This window comes from Dipodomys spectabilis, unplaced genomic scaffold (assembly GCF_019054845.1).
Source record: "Dipodomys spectabilis isolate Male_0828 unplaced genomic scaffold, ASM1905484v1 ptg000076l, whole genome shotgun sequence".
In the NCBI taxonomy this organism is placed as follows: Eukaryota; Metazoa; Chordata; class Mammalia; order Rodentia; family Heteromyidae; genus Dipodomys; species Dipodomys spectabilis.
The window spans coordinates 6,378,363-6,399,128 of NW_024870753.1; the positions used below are offsets into that span (position 1 = coordinate 6,378,363).

The 20,766-nt window shown below is 45.9% G+C and overlaps 1 protein-coding gene across 1 annotated transcript; it reads left to right on the plus strand.

The window, feature by feature from the left end:
* The first annotated feature begins 9,287 nt into the window (after positions 1 to 9,287).
* On the plus strand, positions 9,288 to 20,390 carry Cd3e (CD3e molecule). Its single transcript, XM_042683017.1, has 8 exons — positions 9,288 to 9,336; positions 9,453 to 9,549; positions 12,161 to 12,181; positions 13,672 to 13,686; positions 16,497 to 16,721; positions 18,284 to 18,451; positions 18,886 to 18,932; positions 19,722 to 20,390. Exons 2-8 carry the CDS (start codon positions 9,501 to 9,503, stop codon positions 19,776 to 19,778), a joined length of 582 nt encoding a protein of 193 aa, XP_042538951.1. The 5' UTR covers positions 9,288 to 9,336; positions 9,453 to 9,500; the 3' UTR covers positions 19,779 to 20,390.
* Positions 20,391 to 20,766: the final 376 nt, after the last annotated feature.

Here is a 20,766-nt window from a genome sequence, read left to right on the forward strand (position 1 = left end):
TTCTGTTAGAAGCCCAGGAGCTGCCTCAAATGGAAGTCGCTAAGTGCTAGAATGAACACGTTGCAATGAGTGTTTCTGAAAAAAGAGTGGCCCATTTGTCAGTTTCTAGGACTCTCTGTGCAACCTAAATTCAGAACACTGGAATGTTCAAGGAGCCTTTAAAATAATGGTAAGATCATCTTTCTGGGGCTGGAGGTATAGTTCAAGGTAGAACACCTGCCTAGCAACCTTAAGTTTAGTTGCCAGCAGTGCCAGAAAGAAAGAAGAAAGAAAAGAAAGATTAGCTGGCTCATGCTGTAAGCATGCCTTGGATGAAGGCTAATGGTTCAAGGCTAGCCTCAGTAGAAAAGTTTGTGAAATCCTATCTCAAAACTATCAAAAAGCAGATCTAGTATGGCTCAGGTGGTGCAACGCCTCTAGAACATGTCTTCCAGTACAAGGCCCTAAGTGCAAACATCTTGACAGAGGCAGGGGAGGGGGGAGAACACATTCTGAATACATTGTACGTTTCTGGTATATAGGTGAGAAGGAGGTGAACTCTAGAAACCTAGAAGAATAAATAAAGGAAACTTAATCTTTCAACTTTGCAGATAAATGCATCTCCAGAGGTAGAAATAGTAGAGCCTGGGGTTTTGAAGTCTGCAGCAAATCGTGAAAATTGGTGAGGTAGAGTTACACGGAGCTGAAGGATACAGTGAAACTCAGCAGGTGAAGAACCGGGGCAGGAAGAAATAGAACAGACTGCCTGTTGTTGAAGCAGAATTCTTCCCCAGTCGCCAGACTCCCTGAGAGTTGGCTGCAAGCCCTATTTTGAGAGAGACAGCTGCTCAGATCCCATTCCTCAGCCTAGGTCAAGTTCCTGGCTTTGTACTCAGCAACACCCAATTCCTTCCAGTTAGCAGGAGCGGCTCTGAGTCACTGTTCCCCACCCTGGATATGCAAGGAGGCAAGGGCTAAGAAAACGTGCTAAATAAAAAGACCACCACCTCCCAGCATTCCCCAAATGTCAAAACTGAAGGAATACAATCTTAAGGAGTGGTGGATGTCTAGGCAAATGAGAGAGAAAGAGAGACAGAGACAGAGAGAGACACAGAGAGAGAAGGTTTGGAGATAAAAAGAAGGGAAAAGTGCTGGGCTGATTGGCTCAAGCCTGTAGTCCTGGCTGCTTTGGAGGTAGAGATCTCAGACTGCGGTTCAAAGGAAACCCAGGCAAAAAGAAATTCGCAAGAGCAAGTGGCTGGCACAATGCAAGCACCAGTTGTCCCAGCGACACAAGGACTGGTGTTTTCCTCTCCTTTCCAATAGAGATGCCCAAGCTAGAGAATTACAGCCTAGGTAGGCCCAGACACAAAGCAAGACCCTACCTTGAAAATAACCAACTTAAAAAGGAGTTGGAGGCATGCCTCAAGTGGTAGAGTGCCCACCTAGCAAGCTCATGGCTTTGAGTTGTCTTCAGTACTGACAAAAAGGAGGAGGAGAAACGCTCAAGACATCATTTTTTTCCTTAAACTCCAGTAAAAACTCCCAACTCCATTTTTTGAGGTGCTGAACAGTTTAGGTTTTTATTGTATTTTTTATTACTATTATAAAGATGATGTACAGAGGGGTTACAGTTACATAAGTCAGTCCAACTCCAATTTTTAAAAATTGTCTTTTTCCACATCCTAAGTAAAAATACTTTTTTCACTACAAGATGAAATCAGCGTTCTGTGAAACAGACAAAAAAAAAAAAAAACATAATTTAGCTTTTAGGTAGTTCAGACAAAGCATTTGTTTACTCAAAAGTCCCTAAGTCCTATTAGGGAAAAAAAATACTAAATGATTGTTATATATTGGACTGCACATGCAAAAACAAGTCATTTCTTTTTCTTTTTTTTTTTTGGAGGGTCAGACATGGGGCTTGAACTCTGGGCCTGGGCACTGTCCCTCAGCTCTTCATCTCAAGGCTAGCACTCTACCACTTGAGCCACAGCACCACTTCTGGCTTTTTCTGTTTATATGGTGCTGAGGAATCAAACCAGGGCCTCATGCATGCGAGGCAAGCACTCTTCCACTGAGCCACCTTTCCATCCCAACAAGGCATTTCTTTACCTGGGAAGAATGCAGAGAGGAGGAAGGTATGTATTATCATCTTTTTGACTTTCCGATTTAAATTCCATCTTTAAATCATAAGTAGAAATTCTAAAAGGAGCAAAGAGAAACAAAGCTCCCCCCCCCCCTCCCCCCCCCCCTCCCGTGGGCAAGTGAATGGGAATTTAGCCCACACAGAGATCAGCACCAAGCCCTATAGCATTGGGAGGAGCAAGCAGGCCAGGTGAGAGGCTGGACATCGGTGGGCAATGCCTCCCTGGCCATTCAACTAATGTGGACTTTACCCTCAAAAACATCCCAGATGGCATAGTTAATATATAAGTTGATGGGGCACCGGTGAAGGCATGGAAATTCTCCGAACTTTCCCATGTGCTTTTCCCTATTTGTATCAATGGTCATATGTATAATAAAACCTGTAGGAGTGTGTGTGTGTGTGTGTGTGTGTGTGTGTGTGTGTGTGTGTGTGTGTGTGTGTGTGTGGACTTTCTTCCTCCATGAGGCAGTTCCATCTAGCATTTTCTACTCTTATTTCTATAACAGGAAAGAACAGTCACTGTCCTAGAGTGAGGAAAAGAAGGGTGGAGCAGATTCTTGAAGAGAGAGGAGCTCAAACTAGAACAAGAGAGAAAACTGGCCAAACTCTTAAGACGCAGAGATCAAGTAGCATAACCATGGTTACCTTGCTAGTGACCCGGTCAGATTCAAAACCAGGCCTGCCAGACTCACAAGTCAGCTTCACAGTCAACGTTGTTCTCTTCCACACCAATTTTCCTTCCCTGTTAGACTCTACCAGTTATGCGTGCAGTCAGCCAGTCATTGTATATGCACAGGTCATTGTTTGGCCAGCAATACATTCTGGCATGCCCTATTCTTCCAGAAGTTTTTTTTGGTGCAAAAATAAATGAAATAAACATTATGTATCCCCCTTTGGGTGTCCTGCCAGGAAAAAAAAAAAGGTTGGATGGGGAAAAATTTAGAAAAAATTTTTTATCTAAAATGAGGTTTAGATTGTGTCAGAATCTCATATTTTGTTCTTTTCCTATTATGAAGAAGAAGGAGGAAGAGGAGGAGGAGAAGGAGGAAGAGGAGGAGGAAGAGGAAGGAAGGAAGGAAGGAAGGAAGGAAGAAGAAAAAATTTTAAGTAGCTAGCAGGTGCCGAACACTGTCTTCAGGAATTCAATGAGGAAAAACGATAGAAATCTTAGCCCTCAAGGAGTTCTCAGGCAAACAAGCAAGTCACCTCTAGGTGATGTGTATAGTAAAGTAGCTACCAGTACATGTAGCAGCAAGAAAGATCAACTCACCCTGAGGGCCCTGGGTTGGGGGTCTGGAGGTCAAATCTTTAAGTGTCCAGCTGACAAGAGAGCAGGGTCCTGGGGTCAAGGCCTAGAGTTAGGGAGAATGCAGTAGCAAGGCCTTGTAGGAGCCCAGGTCAAGTACTCACGCCTGGGAACATAGGAACTAGCAACTGTCAAACCGTGTCTTTACATCTCACAATCTTCAGAAAAACTTTGTGAAGGTTTCCACGCTACAGATGAGGACACTTAGTACCTGCTCAGCATCACTTGGCCACCAAGCAGAAGAGCTGTGCCTTCATCCTCAGCCTGTGATCCTTCCTCTACAAAACAAACTTTTGACCAAGAGGCAGAACAGCGGCAAAGGAGCCGTAGAGGGGGGAAAAAATTGTCTCTAATTTTTCATTAAATTCTAGTCGTTTAGGGGAAACACTAATAAGTAATGGAAATTTTAAATGAGAGTGGGAAAAAAAAGGCAATGGACACCTACCTGGAATACTAAAGGAGTTTCGCTCTTTTTCTTTTCTAAAGGCTACAGGCATTGTTATGGGGTTTTACACCCACATACACACATTAAAAATTTAAGCATCGGCGAGCAAAAGTGTTTACACGAAGCACTCCTTGAATAAACACTGAGAGGGGTTGAAAGAAAATCTGTTGGTTAATTAAAAGATAGAATCTACAAGAACAGCATCGGGCCAGGCGAAAGGAACACTTTATCTCTGCCAACACCATCAAATATTTTGTTCCATAAACACCACGGAGACAGTGCACTTACCTCTGAGAACAGACATTAACTTAGGGAGGAAAGCTGAACTTGCAATTAGAATAAACGCAACTAGAAGCGAGGCTAGCAGCTCCGAGGCAAGACCTTACACGCAATTCCCATCAGCAATTCTGTTTTCCAGGCCTTGGCCTCAGCAGCATCGTCCAGGGTCTTGGATTTGCTGGAGCTCCTCTTGTTCTGTGCTCTTTCTACCACAGTCGTCAGGGGCAAGGGGCTGCACACACGTGGTCTCCTGCCAGGGCAGCTGGCATCATGGGTAGGGAAAGTATGCATCTGTCACTCGGGCAGTGGGGCAGGAGGGGTGGCTCCCAGGGTAGATGTGGACAAGAGAACCAGCATCAGGAACATTCTTAGGCTCCCTGGGAGCCCTGCCACATTCCCACATCCTGAACCAACCTTAGGACAAACACCAGGGTTAGTAAGTATTGAATAAAGAGACTCTCCAAAGCCAGGTGTCTCATGCCTATAATCCTAGGCTGAGATCTGAGGATTGCGGTTCAAAGCCAGCCCAGGCAGGAAAGCCCATGAGACTTTTAGCTCCAATGACCCACCAGAAAACCTGAAGTGGAGCTGTGGCTGCAAGTGGTATAGTGCTAGCCCTGAGCAAAAGCAGTTAGGAACAGCTCTGAGTTCAAGCCCCGAGATTAACAACAACATAAAGACTCTCCATAAGAGGAAATACTAGTTTAAACTAAATGCAACCGTGTTTGGTTTGGTTTTATCTGTAGTACTTCCTCCAGACTTTTATAGTATGTTAACATGGAACCAACTGGTCTTTTTACACTCTGTGAATCTCTTCAGAACTTCCTTTTTAACAAAAAACAACAACAACAAAAGACAAAAACAGAACCAAATGAAAACCCCGAGGCATTACATTTCCAAATACAGTCTGCAGATTACCCAGGAACTTATCACTTACCCTCAAGAAGATGACTATAAAAACTGGAAGTAATTATATGGCGTCATACACCTGTAATCTCAGCACTTAGGAAACTGAGGCAGAAGATCACAAGTTTGAGGCCAGCTTGTGTTCCAGAGTGAGACCCTGTCACAACAAAGTTTTAAAAATTTACTTTAACTTTTTTTTAATTACTGTAAGCCTACCTACACAGGAAACTGAGGTCTGAGAATCACCGTGCAGCCACCCTATAGGCAGGAGGGTCTATAAGACTCTTATCTCCAATTAACTAGCAAAAAGCCCGAAGTTGAGCTGTGGCTCAAGGGGTAGAGCTATGCCAGCCTTGAGCAGAAAAGCTCAGAAAGAGAGAGCATGCTAGCCCTGAGTTCAGCTCCAGCACCACACACACACACACACACACACACACACACACACACACACACACACACACACACTCACAAGGGTGATTAGCCAATCAAAAGTCCATCTTAAGGAGTTGAGGTGGGTGGTTGGGTGCAGATCAACTGCATGGAAGGTGCCTGGGGTTTGGGGTTTTTATCCAGTAGAATGGCTCTCCAGGCAAACATACCATGTGGCGTTACCTATTCCAAGGCCCAGCTTCTCATTTCTAAATCTATAAGCTGAGACTGGAACAAGTGATTTCTAAAGACTCTGCCAGTCTTTTACATTGTAAGCCTATGCTTCTGACTCAAAATGCTTCACAGACTAGAAACGCTTCTCAATCTTAAAACCCAGTATTACTGGAAATCCTCAGAGCCTGCGGCCCTTATGAGCACTTAGCTTCCTTCAGGATCTCACTCAGCCCAGGTGCTGAGTACACCCAAGCATTCCGGCCTCTCATTTCCCTTTGAGACCTGAGGCCTTCGGGGTAGCAAGCAGGTTGGACTTGTTAGCGCAGAATGCTTCTGGCTGGGAAGGGAGCCAGCTGCTTGTCCAAGCAAACGAGGGTCCACCCCAGCTTCAGGAAGGGGAGGAATTGGGAAAATCTCACCCAGCACCAAGGTCTGCTGAGCAACCCCGGCAGTAACCCAGAGGAAATGGGAGTTTTAAAAGAAATATATACATATATACACATATATACATATATATAATTGTCACCTGGGTATTTATTGTAACAATGCAGGCATTCTTTCAAATAGTTCTATAATAACTGGCAGAACTTTCTTCTTCTTTTTTTTTTTGTTTCACAATGTTTTTGAGGGCCGGCTTGTTTTCTGGGCAAATTTAAAAGTCGTACAAATCCAAAGGAGGCAGAAAAGTATGGGGTTAAATAACACTGATTACCAAGTCAAAAGCATGATGACTTTGTGAAGCCTATAATCAAATCCTAAAAGATAAAGTCCCATGGTCTGGGGACGTGGCTCAAGAGGTAAAGTGCCAAGCTAGCCATTACAAGACTCTGAATTTAAACCAACACCACACACACACACACACACACACACACACACAAGATAAAGTTCCTTGAAAAGTATTTTGTGCATAACTATGACAAAGGATGTATATACCCCCATAGTTACTTTAAGATCCCTCCTAATTGAGTTTTGGATGTGGATATTCATTCGCTCTTTTCACAAATTTCAGACTTTTGTGACCTAATCTCTGCCAACTTATCCAGCCCCTCTTCTCCTATCTCTCAGGTTCCTTGAATCTTACTCTTTTCTAATGTCAAACTACTTGCTTGTGATGTATTTGTACATACTAATCTGTCTTTATTGACCATCTGATATTTATTTGCCGTTCACATTCCATGAAGTATTCCCTGATCCCTGGAGCCAGAGTAATTATTCCCTTAGCACCTGCAACACGTTATGAGGGCCCTGGTTGCATTATGCTGTCATTATTGTCTATCCGTCTGCCTCTGCTCTACGCTGAGTCCCTTGAGGGCAGGGCCTGTGTCTTAATTCTCTCTGTCCCTAAATGCTAGGCACACAATAAGGCTCTACGCACATTTGCTAGATAGGCAAATGCTTCACATTCTCTGAACCCAACACCAGCAGTGTAGAGCGCCCTCTGGTGGACCCTAAAGAAAGCAGAAAGATGAAGACCTAAATAGCCCCAGCTTTCACTTGGTTTGTTTTTGTAGCTAATACTTTTTTCTAAGACTGAGATGTCTACACTGAAGGAAAGCATCCCACCTGACACGGTTTGAAGCCTAGGAACCACCACTAAGGAAAGGAAGCAAATCGAATCTATAATACAACAAACGTCCAAATTAAACTGATAGTGTATTATCAATCATATGTAACATATTATGAATTCAGTAATAACTTCCAGAATATGTCCCTTACTTTTATTTATGTGTTATAAATTTGAATTCTTAACTGAATGACCAAGAATGGTACTGTGTTGTGATCTGAAACCTAGAATTAGGAACATGCTCATTCATTATTTAACTTGGGTAGTGCCAGTACTAGGGTTTGAACTCAGGTCTATACACTCTACATTCAGCTCTTTCACTTAGCACTAATGCTTTATCACTTGAGCCATGCCTCCAGTCTAGCTTTTTGCCAATTAATTGATTGGAAATTGAGTCGTTTGGATTTGTCTGCCTGGGCTGGCTCCAATTAGCCAGCAAAAAGCTGAGAACAGGAGGTAGCACACGTGCTAAAATGCCAGCCTTGAGCAAAAAGTCTTTTAGTGTTTTTAACGCTTACAGCAGGCCCTGAGTTCAAGCCCCAATCCTGGCTCACAAACAGAGAAAGAAAGAGGAAGAGGAAGGGAAGGGAAGGGAAGGGAAGGGGAGGGAAGGGAAGGGAGGGGAGGGGAGGGGAGGGGAGGGGAGGAGAGGAGAGGAGCAAGCTAGGCCATAAGGCTGGCATGGTAGTGCATGCCCGTACCCGTAATTCTACCCTTCAGAAGGCTCAAGCAAGAAGACCACAAATAGTTTGAGGTCAGCCTGAACAAAATCCTGTCTCAAAATAAGAAAAGGAGGAGGAGGATTAAGAGGAGAAGGAGGAGGAGGGAGAGGAGGAACTGATTTACAATTCTGACAGTCTCTCATGGTGTATATGTATGCATATGCATTTTGTCTACATCATGGTATGGTTTAACACATTCTTCTAGGTTTCCTATTAATTGGCATCTGATTTAGAGTGGTTGTTCTCAATTTTCAGTGGGCATTGTTTCCACTGAACAGATTGCTGGTCCTGCCCTGACAGTTGCTGATTCTGAGCTGGATAAGACTCCAAATTTTGCATTTCTAAGAAGTTTCCTTGAGTTGCAGGTCACACCTTGCAAACCGGTAGAGTAAGCTAGACCTGGGCTCAGTCAGATTCAAGTCTGAAAAAAGATATGTCGGTGGAAATACAGCTGTACACAACACTGCCCTGACGCTGACAGCTGGATGGATCAACAGAACTAACTGCCTTTTGAGGATACAGCTGAGGCATCAATTCAGATGCAATACCAAACAAGAAAGGCCACTGTGCTCAGGGTGTGACGTGTGTCTGAAACTAAGAACTGTTACTTGGTACTGTGGCGCCCAAGCGAGGAGAGAACCGATGAGGGTCCCCCTCCTCCCAGCCTCCATGCCGCCAGCGTCCTTTCTTAAGGTCACCCCTCTCTGGAAGCTGTCTGCTTCTTGTTCATATTTCCTTTCTTCATCCACAGGGCTTAATCATGTCATGAATATATGGGTCTATCTATTTTTTTTCTGTCGGTCATGGGGGCTGAACTCTGGGCCTGGGCGCTGTCCCTCAGCTCATCAGCTCAAGGCTAGCGCTCTACCACTTGAGCCACAGCTCCACTTCCAGCTTTTTGGTAGCTAATTGGAAATAAGAGTTTCATGGGCTTTCCTGCCCAGGCTAGGTTCAAACCTCCATCCTCAGCTCTGAGCCTCCTGAGTAGCTAAGATTACAGGTATGAGTACAGGTATGCCTGACTCATGCCACAATCTTAAACCAACATATACTTTCAAACTAAAAGCTCTGGTTAATGAGGTGGCTCTATCCTGCTGTTGCACGGCCTAAGCACCATAAAGAAACAAAGTCTCTAGTGCTCAGTGCTTCTCCCTCTTTCTGTTGCAGATGGAGAAAAGAGGCCAGGATGTGCTTGGCCTGGACCACCAAGCAGCAGTACTTTCCACAGCATTTTCTGTGTTTGCCAAGCCCTCACCGGGAGGTTGTGGGGCCTCTGCCTTGAACCTTGCCAAGTGACGTAGACTCCTGTGGGCCTCTATGTACTTCCTGTGTGGGGCTCAGAAACCCGCCTCCCAGCCCTGACTCAGGTGTCTGCTTCAGACAATGGTGAGTCTCCTCTTACAGAAAGCCCCCCTTTTCTTCCCAGCCTTGGAAACACTGGGTCCTAGGTCCTTAGATCCGGTGGCTATTTTGAAAATGTTGTTGTCTGGTTTCCTTTACAGAAGTGATAGGCCGACTCATCTCCGCCATCTTAGCAGAGCGGGAGAAGGATGCGGTGGAGCATTTCCTGGAGCATCGTGGGCCTCTGCCTCCTAGCAGGTAAGTAGGATGGAATGAGGAAAGGGCAGGTTTCCCCAGGCCCCCAGAAGGCTCACAGCCTCACCTGGAACAACCAGACAAGATACCAAAGACCCTCACACACCAGGAGAGGAAAGGAACTGTTTGTGCTTGAAGGGGATGGAGGATTAGAGCTGGAGGAAACAAAACAACAAAAGCCAAGGTACCAGGGGACCATTCCAGGAGCAGCCAATGAAGGGAAGTTGGGATGATCGTATCAATTCAGAACAGAGGTCTCTCTGCCAGCAAGAGCAAGATTGTCTGGCAGTAAGCTAACCAACTTTAAGAACTAACACAGAGAGATTAGCAGAGCCAGTGTTTGGAGGAGACAGATTGTTGAACCTGAACTCTGCCCAGGGTGTAGCAAATTTAGTATCTAATGTTCAGTCTTTCTGGTGGGAACCAAGAACTTTCAATGAGTTCAGTCCTTCTTGAAGAGAGGTAGATCTAAAATGATAACTATCCGAGGATATTGGCATAGCATGGGTGAGATAAATGATGCAAAGAAGCATTGCCATTTATTCTTTGTATGTGTTCAGTGATTGAACCCTTACTGCTGTTAGGAAAATGGAGGAGAATGGAAAAGGAATAGGCCGAACTCATTCGTCAGTAGGCTAGGACTGTTTATTGCCAGCAAAGGCACAGAGCTTCCCATGGGTTTGGAAGTTGTGTGAGGGACTGGATTGGGGGTTAGCTTATATAGATCCTCACATGGAAGCAGAAAAATAAAACAAGGGCTATGGTCTCTTGGAGGCCAAGGGCAGTGTCCTGGACCAGGCCCAGAGTGGAATGCTCACCTGGGGTGAAGGGCTATGGTCTCCTGGGGGCCAAGGTCAGAATGACCTTCCTGCAGACAAGCACGTGAGCGTGCACCTGGTGCTTTGCTTGACCTGGGGAATTAGGCAGGAGTCAACCCTTCCATTGCTGCCTATTTACAGATGAAATGAGTTAAATAGCTTCTTTCAAATCATGCTGTTAGTAAGTGCTGAAGCTGACAAAGAAAACCAGAACTGTGTCTATTCATGCCTGGGCTTGGGACAACTGCACTAACTAAGGCAAAATGGCTCATGATGCTTTTATATCAAAGTCCCAGACGATGCAATTGTAGCCAGAACTCTCATGTCACAGCAGCCGCCATGATTTCTCCACTTCCTGCTTCATTGCCAACTTCTCACACACACAACACCCACCCACCCCTGTTAAAATGAAGTCTCTTTCAGGAGATTCCCTCTGGGTTTTGTTTGTTTGTCTTTGATACAGGGTTTTACCGTGTAACCTTGGCTGACCTTGAATTCCAGTTTCCTCTGTCTCAGACTCTCAAGTGCTAGGATTACAGGCATGTGCCACCACACTCTGTAAGAGTCTATATTTGTAATATGTTCCAAGCTTATTTACCTGTGACTAGTCCAAGGAACACATTTCTAGAAATATGGCATCATGAAAATGTGCCCAGTCTGTCTGGGGATGGGAGAATGTCTCATCTACTGTAGAGGCTGTTGGTAAACATCAAAATCTCAGGCAATAAGGGGAAACTAATCAGTGTCATGAATAGAAGTTATTGTTGACCCAGAGGACCCAGGATAAATGCCTTCAGTTCTCAATACCCAGACTCTAGTTGATGAGCAATTGGGGTTTCAGACATTTTCTCCTCTGACTTAAGCAGAAAACAAATGGAAAAAATTGAGACATTTGACAGAGACAGAACAAGAACGTCAGTATTTGTATGCAACCAAGAACTTGTTTCTCTTCCTCAGTCAGAGACAACTTTTCAAAATGGAAACTGGTTTATAAAACTCATTTATGCTTTCTGTAGTCACCTTAAAAGCTGCCTCAACTTTTTCTAAGTTTTATTTGTTGAATAGCATGTGTTCCGTGTTATAGGCTAGACGTTTCCTTATTCTGTTTCTTCCTGAAATGATTCCAAATTCATGGTCAAGACCCAGTAGTAAAAGTCACTTTCTTTTCTTTTTTCTTCTTTTTTTTCCTTTGGGGGTGGGAGTTTCCTGGTGCTGGAGCCTGAACATCTGTCTCTTAGCTTTTTTCTCTCAATGCTGCAGCTTTACCACTTAAACCACACCTCCACTTCTGGCCGATCAATTGGAACGTATCTCACACCCTTTTCTGCTGGGGGATGGGGAAACTTCAAATAGCAATCCTCAGATCTCAGGCTCCTGAGTGGATAGGATCACAGGCACAAGCCACTGATGTCCAGTTTAAACATCACTTTAAAATTTTTTTCTGTTTTTTTTTTCTTTTTATTATTACCTTTCAGTAGCTGTTCAAAGGCATTGCCGTTTAACAAAGCAGTTTATGAATACAATATGTCTTGCTCAAGGGAACCCTTTCAACATTGTCACTTACCCTTCTCTTACCCACCCCTTCCCTCACTCTTCTTAATTTCATCCATATACATTGCATTTTTTTACTGCATTCTCCGCTACTTCTTCTCTTTATTCTTATCATTTTTTTTTTGAAGTACAGAAATTACTATAAACCAGTAGAGCCTGAGAAGGACTTTAGATATTCGATAATGCGTGAGTGTTGCAGGCATTAACAATATGTACTAACTCTATTGTTCTTCTCTATTTTCCAGTTGGCACTTGGGGACAGGAAGGTAAGATATGCTTTCTTTCTTTGTTAAGAAACCAACATTCTTGGCACAGCCACATGCCAAGTAACAATGTTTCTGTCAACTAAGACTGGATAAACAGCATTGGTCCTCATAGGATTTTAATGGAGCAGAAAATTTTGTATCACCGACTACTTTCATTGTATCTTTTCTATGCTGAGATACACAAATCCTCACCATTGTGTTACAACTGCCTACCTATTCAGGTTACCCTGTAGGGCGTCGGTGTGCGGAAAGCTCTGTTCTACCACCTAGGTCACACTATGGCAGTCACACAAGGGGCAGACGGCCTCAGAACTGACTGCATTTGTGAATGAAGTTTCTCTGGGCCTCCCACTGCACTTCCCCAGAGACCAGTAAGAGGCTTCTGCCTTGGTCCTTTGCTCTTTCATCAGAAATCTAGCCCCAAAGAGGGAATCAACAGAGACCTCAGGAAACACCAAGTCTTAATAAGAAAACTGGAGACTATTGGCAAGTTGATAATACCAACAGTTTTCATTTACCATTTGGTGTGTCATTACCATTTTTGGTCAGTTGTGGGCCTTGTACTCTGAGCCTGAGCACTGACCCTCAGCTCTTCAGCTCAAGGCAAGTGCTCTACCACTTGAGCCACAGCACCACTTCCCGTTTTCTGAGTGGTTTGCTGGAGATAAGAGTCTCATAGACCCCAGGCACCAGGGACTCATGCCTGTCATCCTAGCTACTCAGGAGGCTGAGATCTGAGGATCACGGTCCAAAGTCAGCCCAGGCAGGAAAGGCCATGAGACTCTTATCTCCAATAAACCACAGAAAACCGGAAGTAGTGCTGTGGCTCAAGTGGTGAAGCACTAGCCTTGAGCTGAAGAGCGCAGGGACAGAGCCCAGGCCCTGAGTTCAAGCCCTATGGCTGACAAAAAATAAAATAAAAGAGTCTCACAGACTTTCCTTCCCTGGGCTTCTGTAGAGGGTGTGTGGCCATCTAGAATGCACTCGTTCTGGCATCCTTGAGTGATTCCCAGGCAGCTTTGGGATGCAGGTCAAAATCAAGTGTCTGAGCATTCTGAATGTGCGCGTTCATGTGTACACATGCCCCAGCTTGATTTACTCAGGCACAGAGGAGCAGTAGACCCTGGAGTTACCCCATTCTGGAAGCTTCTCTGTCCACTCAGCCACTGCAAACTGAAGGAACTAATGTTGTGGAAAGTAGCCACTTCCTGCCACACAACCAAACATGTGGCGCCCCGAGCAGCCACTTCTGCACACAGCCATCAGATAGTTAATGAAGAGCGCAAGGTCCCAAGCATCTCATCCGATGCAGCCATCAGATAGTTAATGAAGAGCACAAGGTCCCAAGCATCTCACCGATGCAGCCAAGGAAACATGAAGATCCATTGTTTTCTAACGCTGGAGGGAAGGGTCCTAACCAGATGGGGCAGGACTCAAACTCACCTGCTAATGGGAAGGTTGCTAATGGCTTTTTATCATTTCCTTTGCAGACCCTGAAGAAAGTGGTAAGAGAATTTTCATTCTATACAACCTTTTCCAGTGTGGGACAAGATGGCCCTGGGGACAATCCCAGTAGTGAACACTAAGAACCAGAACTAAGAGATGGGAAATCCACTCATCTTTCAAAAGACTCTATAGGAGAGGGGCCTGGATTTGTTGCTAGCCCTCATGTCTGACTATGGCTATGCACGTATGTATCCTTTGTCGTCAGGGAAAAACACACAAGTGGGGGTGTGTGTCGGCGCATCCATGTGTTTTTGTATAAACCATGAGTTCTTTAAAGGTAGAAATGGTATCTATTTTCCCTGGTGCCCAGTCTGGTCCATACTAGAGATTCAATGAACATTTTGTTGAATGACTCCTTCTCCACAGAAATGATCTCGTCTGCTTGGCAATATAGTGTGTTGATGGGACTAGATGCGATGATGGGAATGAATGCAGAATAAAGTGAAGTATAAAGAGGGGGAAGATGGCAGTTCTCTAGGCTGTTGTGAAAGGCTTCTGGGGGAGGAGCTGGGATTCCTGAGCTGAGGATCCTAGAATTCGCTTGTACTTTAGGGGAGAGGAATCTTTTAGGCAGAGAAGATAAGTCTAACACTGAGGCTGAGGTACAGTGTTTGAATCCTGCCTCAATGCCCTACTTGCTGAATTAAATTTTTCTGTGTCATTCCATCATCCTGTGTAAAACAAATCAGGATTTAATGAGCAACGCAGCGAGGTCTTTAGAACATTATCTGATGTACAGAAGGCAGGAGGTGGAACCTAGCTGTTGTTATATACACAACACATTGACTAAAGAGGGTAAGCATTAAAGTCTATCGAGCATGCATCTTCTAGATATTGCCTTTCTTGAATTTCCTCATCTATTTCTTCTAACACCCTGATTCTACAGATTAGAGGATAATTAATTCCAATCATAGAGGATTAATGCAGATTTACATGATACTATTATGCAAATGAGATTGCTTACATCCTAATCATTATGAAATGCCAGGGAGGTGTGTAAACCCTGTGGGAACACATCCATTTCTAAGTATAGGCATTGAGGTCCTTGTAGGAACGTGTATATCTAAGCTCTGCTAATGTACCGTGCCAGTCAAAGTCGTCAGCAATTTTGTTTACACTTATTGGTTTTCCAGAAAGACCTACCAAGTAGAGTATAATGCCTGTTTACTTTTAGCTTTGTCTGATTTATGGTTTCTGGGTTCGTGCAACATTTCTAAAAAAAAAAAAAATCCTGCAAAACATTAAGTCCACGTAATATGCATCATCCTTCATCAACTCCCAGTCGTTGGCAAGCAGAGAAGGCCTTGTTTATGGTCTGTGTTGTCTTAATCAGGCGGCTGCCTGAGCAGCTGGATCCAAGCTCAGTTGTGTCAGCGTTGGCAGAGCCCCAAGAAGGAAAAGAGGCAAGACACTAACGCTCTCCATGAGCACCTGCTGTGTGTCAGCCCCTGTCCCCCTGAGAACCCGCTTCATTCTCATAAAACCCTGTGAGGTGGGAGTTTTATCTTCTCTTCCAGAGGAAACAAGTTGAGTGTAGAGGTGCTGCACACTTGTGACCCTAGCATTCAGGAGACTGAGGCAGGAGGATGGAGAGTTCAAGACCAGTCTTAACCACATAGCGAGTCCCTGCCTCAATTAATAGATTTTTTTTTTGAAAGAAGCAGGCTCAGAGAGATTAAGTGCCTTGTCCTTGTTCATGCAGCCCAGGGCAAATCCGATTCAAACACAAAACTTCATGTTCTTTACTCAGTAGTATTCTGTCTCTAAGTATACCGCCCTCCCCTCTCCTGGTTGCTGTGTCCAGACTCTGGCATAGTCCAACACTTCCCAGGGGGCCAGCCACAAATGTTTTATGAAATATGGATGGACCACCAACTCCACCTGCAGGACAAAGCTGCCTGCGATGGGAGTGGGTGATCCCACTGGTGACCTCCATGGATTATTAGTGGATTTCAGATGTTCACACCAATGGTCCCTCCAATAACAACAAAAAATAAAGAGAGTTTATTATACCCAGAGTTCATGCAAAATGGAGCTGTTTGGTTTTGGTTTTTGTTATTGTTGGTTTGTTGTTGTTGTTGTTATTGTCTGGTTAGAGGGTTTTTTTGGTTTTGTTTTGTTTTGTTTTTTTGTTAGTCGTGGGGCTTGAACTTAGGACCTGTGCACTTTCCCTGACCTTTTTCTCTCAAGGCTAGCACTCAACCACTTTGAGCCACAGTACGACTTCTGGGTTTATAGGGATTAATCGGAGATAATAGTTCCATGGATTTTCCTGCCCAGACTGGCTTTGAACCATGATCTTCAGATCTCAGCCTCCTGAGTCTTTAGAATTACAGGCATGAGCCATCAGCATATTTTACTGGAAGAACCAATCCCACTAAAATATATAAAGTTTATCACATCATTTTGAAAAAATAGCAGATTAAAGCATATTGAATGAGATAAAAGATGTCTGATCTCGCCAGGCACTGGTGGCTCACGCCTGTAATCCTAGCTACTCAGGAGGCTGAGATCTGAGGATCATGGTTCAAAGCCAGCCTGGGCAGAAAAGTCAGTGAGACTCTTATCTCCAATTAACCACTAGAAAACCGGAAGTGGCGCTGTGGTTCAAGCGGTAGAGCGCTCGCCTTGAGGCTGAAGAGTGCAGGGACAGCCCCCAGGCCCAGAGTTCAAGCCCCACGACCGACAAAAAAAAGAAAAAAAAAAGATGTCTGATCTTGATTATGAGGAATTTAGTCAGCAATGAAGGGGACGAACCCTAAGCAATGAGAAATAAACCACTTCTCTTCTCCTCTCTCCCATTCCTCAGAGCTTAAAGAATATGAAGTCTCCATCTCGGGAAGCAGGGTAACACTGACCTGTCCTCTGGATCCTGAATCTGGCTCACTAAAATGGGAAAAAAATGATGTAGTATTACCCGATAAGGAAGAGCAACTCGTACTGCCGTCATTTTCAGAAATGGATGACAGTGGTTACTATGTGTGCTACTTAAGTAACTCACCAAAGAAACAATACCTCTACCTGAAAGCTAAAGGTAAGGATTTTCCCAAACCAGTGTGCCATCTCCAGGTGTTTCAACGCGCTATCCTTCACTCAGTCTTGGGCTCTGTGGGGCCACACAGCATCAGTACTTTCTAGAAAGTTGATTGAACACCAGCATGGGCTATCTGGATAACCTTAGTCAGTGTTAGGTCTAAAATAAGTTCCTAGCTGGGCTCCAATGGCTCATGCCTGTAATCCTAGCTACTCAGGAGGCTGAGATCTGAGGATCGCGGTTCAAAGCCAGCCCAGGCAGGAAAGTCCGTGAAACTCTTTTTTTTTTTTTTTTTTTTTCTTGTCAGTCGTGGGGATTGAACTCTGGGCCTGGGCGCTGTCCTCAGCTCTTCAGCTCAAGGCGAGCGCTCTACCACTTGAGCTACAGTGCCACTTCCGGTTTTCTGGTGGTTTATTGGAGATAGGAGTCTCACGATCTCTCCTGCCTGGGCTGGCTTTGAACTGCGATCCTCAGATCTCAGCCTCCTGAGTAGCTAGGATTACAGGTGTGAGCCACCAGCGCCCAGTGCGTGAAACTCTTATCTCTAATAAACCACCAGAAAACTGGAAGTGGCACTGTCGCTCAAGTGGTAGAGCTTTAGCCTTGAGCTGAAGAGCTGAGGACAGCCCTCAGGCCCAGAGTTCAAGCCCCATGACTGACAAATAAATAAATAAAAATAAATAAAATAAGTTCCTAGCCTGGTACAGTGGTACATGCCTGTAATCCCAGCTACTCAGAAAGTATAAGTGAAAGAATTGAAGTCCACACCTGGTCCAGGCCAAAAAGTGAGATCCTATCCCCCAAAAAGAACTAAGGCAGAAAAAGGTTGAGGGGTGGCTCACATGGTAATAAGGACTGGCTCACATGGTAATAAGGACTGGCTGGCAAGCACAGGGTCCTGAGTTCAAATCCCAGTACTAAAACTCAATTATTAATTAACTAATGCAAATAACTTTCCCTCCGTGACAGGCTTCTGTTATTTTTATTACATCACACCCAGAATTATGTGACACGAGCCTCAGTTTATCTGATGTTTTATTCAGAGATACATTCTTCAGGAGGACTTGCCAGGGAGACTCAAAGCCACAATTTTTTAAAAAGTCCTAAGAGAGGCATAATAAACCTCATAGCAATGCGAGCTCACATTAACTCAATGCTCATGAAGTCTGTGGCACTGTACTGAAGTCCCTGCACAGGCCAAGGACTTCTTCACGTCATCCTCCCGATGGCCATGTCGTTGACATACCATTTTATGCCCACTTTTGTCATTGTTGTCGTAGATGAGGACTTTATGGGTTGGAAACCCAGTTCACAATTCCCACAACTAGTAAGCAATGGAGCTGAGACTTGAACCCAGAACAGCTTGGCTCCACCCCCTCTACCCATAGCCATAACTTGTTTGCTGTCGCTAGGCAGGGATGAGCACTCGGCAGGGGAGAGCCCTGGCACGGCGAGTGTGTACATGTTGAGGGGAGAAGGGGAGACTTGGCCTCAAGTGTTCCTTCCTCTTCTCAGAGACTCCTCATTTCTCCCCTCCTGCCCCACCCCATCATCCCCTGCAGTATGCGACAACTGCGTGGAGGTAGACCTGATGGCCTTGGTCACGATCATCATAGTGGACATCTGCGTTACTCTGGGCTTGCTGATGCTGGTCTATTACTGGAGCAAGAACAGAAAGGCCAAGGCCAAACCTGTGACTCGAGGGGCCGGTGCAGGGGGCAGACCCAGGGGTAAGACATAGAACTGGGTCGGAGGATACTCTTGCCAGAGCGCATCCAGCCTCGGCCTAGAAACAGCTTCTCTAGAGCATTCACTGGGATACCAAGATCTCACTTCCTCTGCATCCATGAGCTGGCCTCTGCAAACACCTGCCAGCACCCTGCAGCCATCCAGCTCCACCCCTGCACTGTGGGAAGAGACTGGGGGGTGGGGGGAAGGGAGTAGTACCTGCCTTGTCCTTTCCCTTCCCCCAGCCAAAGACACCACTGGAGGACCTGAGCTGAGGGAAGTCACAAATAATGAGATTAAAATAGAGGTTCTTCGTGAGGTAGAAAAAGGAGAGAAAGGGGGGCTGGATGGAGCAGGGAGGGGAGAAGGGGGACCTGCCAGCCTGGGGCTGTCCTCAGCACTGTAAAATTGGGGTCTTCCTTTCCTTCCTCTGCAGGACAAAACAAGGAGAGGCCCCCACCTGTGCCCAACCCAGACTATGAGGTAACGGGACAGAGATGGGGGGGGACCCAGGGGAAGTGGGGACAGGGGAGACTGGCCATCTCATCCCTCGGGGGTCCCATGTGCCCCCCCCTCCTTCATGGCAGATCCGAACCATCTCAAAGGCTTCCAATGCAGGGGAGGTGTGGGGGGAGCGGTGGATGGTCCCCTCTCTGAGGTTTATTCATTGGCTGAGAGATACAGCCGTGGAAAATGCAATACAAGCAAATTCTAACTGGATAGATAGACTCCAGTTCCACCAGCGTGCACTGCTGCCGCGAGCTAGTTATTAAGACGTGAGCACACTTGACTGGTACACAGCCAAAGCTTCCTGCCATGCCTCCCCCACCCCCACCCCCACCCCGCCCCTCCTGCTGCTGCTGCTACCTCTGATTGGGTAACTGAAGGGTAGATGCTCAGCCTTGGGGAGGTTCACAGACTGTTTTCATGGTTCCTGGGGTGTTAAAGATCCTATCATACCTGAATCCGCTCAGCAAATATGTATTGAGTGCCAGACAAGCATCTGGTATTTACCTTCCCATGAGTGACTCCATTGAACCCTAACAAGAGTCCCTAGAGATGCAGGTAACCAACCAAGGGCCTGGTTAGGCTCGCTCCCCCTTTGAGCGGGAGAACTGAGGCTCACCTAGGAGGCCTTGCCCAGTTACATGTCAAGCCTGCCTCCTGATAGAACCCAGCCCCCTTTGACCAGGCTGCAGCCAGAGCCCTAGTGCTTCTGTTCCTCCCGATCCACTTCCTCCACCCCACTAACCCTCTCTGTTCTACTCCCAGCCCATCCGCAAAGGCCAGCGGGACCTGTACTCTGGGCTGAATCAGAGAGGAATCTGACTGCGCAGAAGACACGGCCTCCCAGGCCCGGGTCTGGCCTGGGCACCCTGCTATGCCCTGTCCCCTGGACACGTCTTGGCTGCCACAAGAGAATTGGTCTTCAGCCTCCTGGTGAACTCCCACCCCACAGCCTTGCCCCTGGCTCCCCTGGCTCCCTCCTTCCTGCCTTCTCTGCTGCTGGTGACCAGTTCTAGAACATTGCTGTCTTGCTGTTCCTGGAAACCTCCCGGTGAGGGAGGCCCTCACACCCCACATGCCTTCTTGTCAGGATATTTATGTCCCTGACTCCCTGTCACCTCCTGCCTTCCCTCGTGGATATTATTCCTGTCTCTATTCCCCCCTTTTCTTGTCTACCATTTGTCCCTCATTTCCTAACACTTCCATGCATATAGCTTTCTGCTTTTCCAGCTGCTTGGGGGGGGGGGGGGATTTCCTGGATGAATGTTGGCAGAGCTCCTGCCCCGTTCACAGGTCCTGACTCAGAGCCAGGGGAGCCCCGGTAGCTGGCCTTCACGGCAGGCCCGTGGGTGTTATGATGTGCATCACTGCTAATGCACGGGGTTCCCCACCACCAACGGAGAAAAGCAATAAAGTATATTTGGCTGGCTGGAAGAGTTGCTGTCTTGTCTTTTATGAGCCACAGAGTCTCACTAATATAGCCCAGCCTGTCCTTGAACTTCCCATGTCCCCTGCCCCGACTTCCAGAATGCTGGAACCCTACCTAGTTACTGTCCCTCTTTTCTGGAACATTCTCAGAGGCTCGCCTGTTTCCTAAGACCTCTCAGGTTCTCCCCACTTCTGACTAACTTCAGTGCTTGCGGTATGATGCCAAGTGATCTGAAGTTTACCCAGGCAGGAATAATGAGAGAGAAAGAGAGAGAGAGAGAAAGAGAGAGAGAGATAGAGACAGAGGAAGTTTGACTTAGAGAACATGGCAGAGAGTGTGACTGCTGGGCCCTTCGTAGAGTTGTCAGTTCATAAAACGAGT